The sequence below is a fragment of the Pleuronectes platessa genome, chromosome 17, assembly GCF_947347685.1.
Source record: "Pleuronectes platessa chromosome 17, fPlePla1.1, whole genome shotgun sequence".
NCBI lineage: Eukaryota > Metazoa > Chordata > Actinopteri > Pleuronectiformes > Pleuronectidae > Pleuronectes > Pleuronectes platessa.
The window spans coordinates 13,804,584-13,812,969 of NC_070642.1; the positions used below are offsets into that span (position 1 = coordinate 13,804,584).

Genomic DNA, 8,386 nt, shown 5'->3' on the forward strand with positions numbered 1-8,386 from the left:
AAATTAAATTAACTTCTGCGCAGGACGTGCGCATTCGCCTTCTGCGCAGTAGTTGCGAATTTGAGCATTTAACATGCTCAATTTTTTTACTCCAAAAAATAGCCCTCAAAAAGCCAATTCATTTGCATCTGAAATATGTAATATACGACATTTATATTATACAATATATACAATATGCATTGTGCTATAAATCCCACTTTTACGGTGTATTATTAACATATATGTGTAGATACATGAACTATAATGTTTAAGTGATTGCGTTAACATTGAATCAAATCGAGTGTTGTTGTTTTTTTGTTTATTATATACTCAGTATTTCAAAACATGATCCCATTTTCTGCGCAAATAAATAAAGATGTTTCCATCGTGTGTTCCCTCCATACTCTACTGTTCTTCTCACGTCACGCACGTAAACGTTCCCTGACAGTCCGAGTTTGTGTAACACTAGAAAATAAATCGACTTGTTGTTGGACGAGGCGCTGGAGCAGCAGCAGCTTCCTGTCACGTGACCGCCACAGTGGGATCACGTGACTCCAGTCGCTGAAAATGAAAGCTGGGCACATCCAGCTGAAATCTGCGCTGCTCACCCTGATCTTCACCGCATGTCTGTACGCGGGGGGCGAGCGGACTGAGCCGCAGGTAAGACCGGGCATCGTCAGCTGTGGTCCCAACAAAACTCTGGGTTCAGATACACAACATGTGGATCCACAGTGGACGTATAGCTGCTGGATGACTGCGCATGTTGTTGTTTACAGTGTTGTTTTTTGCTCTGTCATGTTTCACCCCCACCCCAGGTATGCAGTCTGTGCAGCGGCTCTGTGCTCAACGGCACTTCGGTGGGAGAGTTTTGCTCCTCGTCCGCCGGACGGACACTCGGCCGCTGCTGCCTGAGACCTGACAACACAACCGGCCCTGAACGCATCATCGGGTAGGATTTTAATGTTGCCTTCAGAGGCTATAGGAAAATATAGGTATCACTTGTGGTTGTGCTGAGTTGTAAGTGGCCTGTTGATAAAAATATGATTTACAAAAACTACAGAAAACGAGCATAAATTAATTAATTTATAAACATAAATAAATAGTCATAAAAAATAAATCAATAAATTACAAGATAGGAGGTAAATAAACCAAGTATGTGTATAAACAAACACAAGATGAGAGAAAGTGAGCAAGAAAATGTCTGTAATATTTCATGATTTATACAAATATCTTTATTTCAACCTTTATAAATACTTTTTAAATGTATTTTTATCATTAAATGTTTTATCTTTGTCAATGTGATTACTAGACTGTCACTTAGTAAATGAATAACTATCACTATCAATACAAACACAAAAGTGTGAGCTCATTTGGCAGCCAAGGCATGTTTTGCTGTCATTATATCGCCATCATCATTTGAGAGTTTGCACGTGGAGAGATTGATTGTCATCACGACCTTTGTTCCTGCTTTGTCTTTCATTTGTGTATAAACAGACGTCCCCACTGTGCCAGTGCTGTGGACTTTGACCTTGTTTAACTCCTGTCTTGCTCGTGTTTGAAGAAGCTGTTCTGTGTGTGTTTCAGGTTGGATCTATCCAACTGTTCACTCACTCACGTAGAGGATCTGCATGAGGCTTCGACGGCGGTAATCATGTATGTACAGTCAATGCAATTTCATTCCTATTACACAACATTACAACATCCTGGAAACTCAAAACAACAGAACTTCCTTCATCAGCTGATGCTTCCTCAGCAACTCTGCAAGGTTATTTTAGGTAGAATCGTGTTGATCACCACTGTATTTGTTATATGATTAAATTTGCCCATGAAAACTTGTAGATTTCTGCACTAAGGAAAATGTATTGCATGGGACAAGTTGAAAATATAAACTTTAGTCTTCCCTACTGAGAAAGATTCAGATTCCTCACTCTTCAGATAAAATGATAAATAGAACTATAACACTCCCCACGCCAATCTTATCTTTGTTTTCTATAAAAATATATATGGTATCAAATTTTCTTTATCAACTTTTGTTTTGCAGAGACCTCTCACATAATCCCATTGTGAACCTCAGCGACACAGCGTTTCAAGGATTTATTGAGTTAAATTACTTGTAAGTATATTGTTCAAAACAATCATCTGACCGCTGCACATGAGAGTAAATCTACAGATCTGTCAAACGGTGTTTCGCTGTAGGATTTTGCCCGGAGACGTAGATTGTCCAGCAGGCAACACGTCCTGGTCGAAGGTGGAGCTCAAAGAGGGAAATCGTCTCTGTGAAGGCCAGACAAACATGTGTAATCAGACCGGACAGCTGTGTAAGTTCCCATCTCATGATCCTCCATTGTATCACCAAAAAAAAACGAGGACAACTGCGGAAGCTTTCTGGTAATACGTGACATCTGTTCATCTCATAATGACTGACAATCCCCAGCCATGAACTGCCCGGAGAACTCCCTCTGCGCCCCCTACGGGCCCGGCTTCTTTGAGTGCAGCTGTGCTGACGACTTCCATGGATACAAGTGTCTGCGAGAGGTCAGTTTCTCAAGCAGCTTTATCTTTTAAAATCCTCTTGATCACTGAGTTTAACTACTGGTGCATTTCGGTCTTGTGACTTTTTATTTGTATTGTACGTTTGTCAACAGGGGGAGTTCCCGGCTCTCCAGGTGTTCGGGCCCCTTGGAGCATCTGCAGTCGTGATCTCTTTCCTGCTGTGGGTCACTCAGAGACGTAAGGTCAAACCACTCTGAGACGCCGAGCTGCAGTCGGCTGCTTCTTATCTTTACCTGCACTCATCAACTGAACTGAAACTGACTCCTCTGAAATAGCAAATGCTGACTCATAGTCTGAACTGACCCCCTGTTTCATTTAGACCGTATATTTTAAATCCTCTCCGGGGCAGCTATGTTTTATTCAAGGGAATTTTAAAGTCTGACATCATAGACGTTTTTTTTACTACTGAATTACTTGTGCAATTTTAAAGAAAGGAGTTTTTAAGTTTTTTAAGAAAGAAGACCACTTTTAACACTTATGAGTTTACTTAACTGACAAGATACGAATGAAGAGATAGTATTATATCAAATTCTGAACTGTTGCTCGCAGTTCACTGTGCCAAATAATTACTGACTGGGTTTATGAAACCACAAATTTTAAAGTATTTTAGTGGGGAATTGAAGATTGTATTTTTGCATGTTGAACATGTTTTTTCTCAAGAGAGAAAAAAACAAAACCGCTTCACATCATGATTCATCACAAAATCTCAAGCTTGGTTGAGCTTTGAGCTTATCAGTATTAAAGTGAACCAAGACTCAAACTGTTGTGTACTTGTTGTTGGGCTACACTCCAGTATCTGCTAAAATGTGTCCTTGTGGCTGTATCCTCTGATCGATGTTACAATGTGGTTGAACGAGAAGTTTCAATGATATTCAGGGTTCTAATAAAGATTTCAAAATAAGACAGTGCTTTCCTTTTTTGAGCTACACCTCTATAAACATATGGGTTTATATAATATACTTATGTTATTTTAAAACCATTTTATACACTTAAATGGACATTTACAGGGAACTAGTTGGCAAACGTATCATTAATGAATAAGATTAAATGTAATGGCCACGTTAGGTCAAGATAACCTAAATGTTGGAATATTATGCAATTCATAAATTATCCTGTATAGAAGCAGCCTATAGAAATGTTGCTTTCAAGTATCATGTGTTGACCCGGGAGGATGTTACCTTTGCCATAAACCTGGTTTCTGGCTCACCCTCTCTAGCTCTTATCCGATACAATTGATCAAGTCATTAAAAGCTTTTCTGAAGAGTTTATGGGAGCCCTAAAAATCCTCTGAGATTCTGCAGCTCCAGCTGTAATTAAGGAACCATTTATGGCAAGTTTAAAACGGCGCGCTGTGGTTGACAAGTGGAGCGTGTTGTGAACCACAGTGGAATTGTTCTGCTCTAAAAACTGGCAATTAAATGTTCTGTTGTACAGAAACAGTTCATAACATGGGTCTATTAAAACATCGCCCTGCATGGATTAAAAGAGACACAGATTGCCTTCCCATCCCATCTCGATTATTCCACCACAAAGACAGACATGGACTCTGTTTAAAAACATTTGCCATTTCAGATATATATTTATTGCAAGATATTTTGTGTTGTGTTGTGTGCAAGCGTTCACGCACACAATTTCCCCCAGATCGAGACGCAGCAGAAACAGCCTCTTGGCTCAGACTGATGTGAGACCCCAGGTCGATCACTGGTCCACGTTTTTGACTCGCAGCACGACGGGGACCGAGGTGCACGGGATCATTCCCAGCTCTGTGATGACAAGGTCCACGAAGTCCGGCGGCGTCACGTCATACACCAGGTTGAGCAGGCCGAGAAAGTCCACTTGAAGCCAGTCCTCCAGCTGAGTCTTTCCTTTACGGGTCACGATGAGGTCGTCTGGGTCATCTGGAAAGGACAGATGATGATGATGATGATGATAATTATGATGACGATGATGAAGAAGTGACCAAATCTTATGTCTGAATGGAATTTTCATGAGCAATTACATTGAGCAGCATTTAAACTGAAGGGAAGAAAAATCACTGCTAAGAAACAGACACTTGAGCTGCTCTTTGCAAACTCAAGAGAAAGGCCGAACCCCATTGTGCTGACATTGTCCAGAGTTCATGTCCGAATGTATTATTTATGTAATAAGTTAATAAATCTAAAAAATTACTGAATGCTTTCCATACCGAGCTCATTGGACACGAAGGAATCCGTCTGCACCCTCTCACAAAACTTGTAGGTCTCACAACACACCAGCACAGGCACGTTAAAGGCTTTGGCCACCAGAGCTATCTGTGATGTTCCCACACGGGACATGACGTAACCGTTGGCCAGCAGAGCGTGAGCCCCGAGGAACACCTTTGATACCTAGAAGAGAATAAAGAACCTTAGATAGAGCCTAAATGGAAGCTGATCAACGGCTTCCTCATTCTGCTCTGACCGAGTGATTACCTCTGGAAGGATGTACGAGACGGCCGAGATAAGGACATAGGTGCAGCGGATGCCTCCCTGGACCAAGCGCCTCAGGGCCTCCCTGCCCTCCAGCCGCGGCCTGCTGTCCACCACGATCACACGGAACTTGATGTTCTTGTTGAAGGCCTCGCACAGGATGTGGTTGACTAGTGATGAGCTGAGCAGCAGGGGGGGGGGGGAGACCAGAGGTTGAAACAGGACAAACATCCAAGCAGTACGTGAAGAGGGACCACTTGTTTGAAAACTAAAACTAGACACATGCACAGTTATAAAATGATAAAACATAATTTTGTATTATTGCATGTCAAACTTAAAATAACTTACCATCCATAAACTAGGATGACGTCTCCATCATTGATCTTCTCGATGGAATACTTGGCAATAGCTCTAGCAGCAAGAACGATCTTCTCCTCAATGTAGCAATCGATGCAGGTCAGCAGTTTGCTCTTTGCCTGAAGAGAGAAAGTGTGGAACAGAGGATGAAAGGGACACTGAATAAATCTGTAAAATGAATATGGATTATGTTTCATTTAAGATCTCTGGCAAAGAACAAATGTGACAATAACCTCTTCTTCTTTGCACTGATTAGGAATATTGGAGATCTCCTTCTTGATGTATTTGATTGCGTTACCCATGCTGGCTGACAGAGGGCGACACTGATTTAAAAAACTGCAAGAAGAATAAAACAGGAGTTATATTTTTTTACTTGAAAAAAGGCAGACACATTAGTTCTAACTGATATATGACAGGATTAAAATGTTTGTACCTGATATAAGGTTTCAGTTTGTTGACCAAGTCTCTAGATAGTTCCTCATTAGGAGGCGTGTTATAGTCCCTTATAACCTGAGGATTAAAAGAAATGCATATCCAAGTTAGTGATGTTGTTAAAGATATTTAATTTTCTTCACATTCAATCTGTCCAAAATGATTTATTGATATAACTACTATTTTAATTTCAGCAGGAAAGAAGAGCAGAAGCAAAAAATTGCCTTTGGTCAGAAAACTATCTTACGGTACCTTTTGACATCTAGCACTTTCAATATACTTGATAACAAAAGAGTTAATTCAAATAAAACAGATAAATGCTGTCTGCCATCAAGGGAGGAGATTGTAAAGCGTGCTCTGAGGGACTGGACCTGTTTGAAGGCGTGCAGCAGGGCTACAGAGCGAGCGTTGGATCCGGCCACAATTCCCTGTGAATACTGGAGGCCCAGTCGTACAATAGCAGGATGAATCACTGTGGAAGGAATGCTGCAGCAGAATCACAAAAAGAGTCAATACCGAGTTTTGATATATCTTAACTCGTGAATTCATATATTAAATGTATATCAAACAATGCTTATGCATAAAGTCAACTTACCTGAGTTGTTGTGTAAGGGGAGATTTGCGACTGTACTGGTGCAGGTGAGAAAACAGACTGACTTTGTAGCCGTAGTCTAACCGCAGCGGGATCTGGAATCAAGCAGATTATAATCCAAAACCATCAATGTCCAGACGTTCAGGGGTTCAAATTGAGATGGTGAGATTAACACACAGCCACAGCACAGCCTGGACTGAATTCCAAAGGCTACAATCAAATTCTATTGACTTTCATAACATATTATTTTGTTGTAAATACTCTCCAAATGCAAACAAAGCCATATGGACAATCAAAGACCTGCACAGCAACCAGTGTTGTAGGTGAAACAACAAAAAATAAACAAACAAAAAACAAGTTCTAAACAATATCTCGCACAAAAACATCCTACGGACATCCCACCTCTGTCCAGTTTGCATCATTGAGTTTCCATTTAATGAGTGACGTTGGAATACGATAACAGCTACAGGTTAGCAAACAAGACAAAATTAGATGAATATTAAATCGCACACTTTTAAGAAAGGTCAGACCTTGAACTTTGCTGCAGCATCGTCAGTCTGAAAGAAATGTTCGGTACAATCACATGCTGTTAGGACTGGTGGTTAGCGTGGCTGAGTTCTTCATATGAGAGAGGCAAACTCATATCTGAAAACAGCTATATATAAATAACAAAATTGCATCAAACCAAAGTGTGAAGGGGTCTGAACTCCCTATTTGAAGGATAATATTTGCTGTAGATCCCTGATTAAAACAACCAAGATCCATGAAAGTCCTGTTAAACGTTAGTCATTTCCATTATGATAAAGAGTCATTAACATGTAGTTAATTCGTATATGTTTCTTATTTGTATTTTCTAGGTTTAAGGAGTTAACAGTGAATTTAGAATGAAAACAGTGCGGCTGGTAGTTCATGCTCAAGTCATAGCAAGCTGTCCTGAATCAGAGGTTTTGAGAAATGAAACAAACCCTGACCTGTTGTCTCTCCAGCTTCTTAGCCAGTTTCTTTAAAACATCCGGGTTGTCCACTTGGACATGTTCTGGGAGCCTCTTCACCACTGGAAATACATAACAAGTGTGACTCTCTCGTCAGTGTCATGACTGGTGCTGACCTCATAGCTGTTACAGTACCTGGCTGCAGCTCGCTGGGTGGTGCTTTGGGTTTAGAAGTGGAGGCCTGCGGACCCACCTCTCCCTTCTTGCCCTGTTTGGACGCCCTGTCAGCCTCTTGTCGGGCTCGCCTCTCTGCTTTTAGCTCTGCTTTACTCTTAGCGGGCTTTTCTGCCGGGGCAGGAGCTTCTGAGGCCGGCACGGGAACCGGTGCAGGAGCAGGCACTGCTGGAGGAGCTGAGGGAAACAAGCAAACACAGAGGCACCCAAGTTCAGATTAATGGCAACATGATAAATTGCAACATGTGTTAATGATGTCAAAACTACTCTGGTAATCAACAAATGAAAATAATATTAACTAGAACAGCTCTCAGTAGAGCGCATACCTCCACCAAGGTCCAACACCACATTGTAATTCTCTAGATTCAGATTTATTCAACATTCATTAATTATTCTCTGACAAATCAACAAAAATGTTGAAAAAAATCCTATCTCTGTTGATCTGCACCAACATACAATATATTCTTCCCTTCCACCAAGGTTCGTGAAAACCAGTCCACTAGTGTTGGACATAATCCCGCTGACTAATTAACAATCGCTGATGATAACATAACCTCCTCAGCAGAGGCAGTGGGTAAAGGGAGCTACATGTCATATCCACCTTTGTGTGTCGTGGGTTGTGTTGGAGGCTGAGATGCTGGAGCAGCTGCTGGGAAAGACTTCTTCTCTTTCTCGCTTTCCTTGTCATCATTCTTCTCTTTGCTTTTCCTCTGCTGCTTCTTCTCTTTCCTCAGCCGCTGCTTCTCCTCCTTGGTCAGCTCTTTGCCATCATTCTGTCCACAGAGGGATGGAGGGTCGAAGAAGACACGAAGACAAGGGTCAGATGTGTAATTCAACCTCAAGTTGTGACCAAATAATTA

The 8,386-nt window shown here is 41.3% G+C and overlaps 2 protein-coding genes across 3 annotated transcripts in view; one reads left to right on the top strand and one right to left on the bottom strand.

Annotated features, from left to right (window-relative positions):
* The first annotated feature begins 490 nt into the window (after positions 1 to 490).
* Positions 491 to 3,433, top strand: atraid (all-trans retinoic acid-induced differentiation factor). Its single transcript, XM_053445922.1, has 7 exons — positions 491 to 639; positions 795 to 928; positions 1,564 to 1,632; positions 2,021 to 2,092; positions 2,176 to 2,297; positions 2,414 to 2,514; positions 2,625 to 3,433. Exons 1-7 carry the CDS (start codon positions 547 to 549, stop codon positions 2,727 to 2,729), a joined length of 696 nt encoding a protein of 231 aa, XP_053301897.1. The 5' UTR covers positions 491 to 546; the 3' UTR covers positions 2,730 to 3,433.
* eif2b4 (eukaryotic translation initiation factor 2B, subunit 4 delta) overlaps positions 2,969 to 8,386 on the bottom strand; it is a 6,022-nt gene continuing 604 nt past the window's right edge. The window contains exons 3-14 of one of the 2 annotated variants that reach the window (XM_053445919.1): positions 8,128 to 8,299; positions 7,488 to 7,703; positions 7,332 to 7,414; positions 6,891 to 6,917; positions 6,364 to 6,455; positions 6,140 to 6,254; positions 5,770 to 5,846; positions 5,570 to 5,672; positions 5,328 to 5,455; positions 4,983 to 5,160; positions 4,718 to 4,898; positions 2,969 to 4,430 (exon numbers count right to left, since the gene is read on the bottom strand). In XM_053445919.1, coding sequence (XP_053301894.1) covers positions 4,231 to 4,430; positions 4,718 to 4,898; positions 4,983 to 5,160; positions 5,328 to 5,455; positions 5,570 to 5,672; positions 5,770 to 5,846; positions 6,140 to 6,254; positions 6,364 to 6,455; positions 6,891 to 6,917; positions 7,332 to 7,414; positions 7,488 to 7,703; positions 8,128 to 8,299 — 1,572 coding nt within the window. In that variant the 3' untranslated portion in view covers positions 2,969 to 4,230. The remainder of the gene's footprint in view (positions 4,431 to 4,717; positions 4,899 to 4,982; positions 5,161 to 5,327; positions 5,456 to 5,569; positions 5,673 to 5,769; positions 5,847 to 6,139; positions 6,255 to 6,363; positions 6,456 to 6,890; positions 6,918 to 7,331; positions 7,415 to 7,487; positions 7,704 to 8,127; positions 8,300 to 8,386) is intronic. The other variant, XM_053445920.1, reaches the window with a different exon arrangement.

Bases quoted from the DNA above. Each gene is read 5' to 3' on its own strand.
- atraid (XM_053445922.1), top strand. From the start codon at position 547: ATGAAAGCTGGGCACATCCAGCTGAAATCTGCGCTGCTCACCCTGATC. The intron at 1,633-2,020 runs GTATGTACAGTC...TTTGTTTTGCAG, and splicing joins GCTTCGACGGCGGTAATCAT to AGACCTCTCACATAATCCCA. The intron at 2,298-2,413 runs GTAAGTTCCCAT...GACAATCCCCAG, and splicing joins TAATCAGACCGGACAGCTGT to CCATGAACTGCCCGGAGAAC.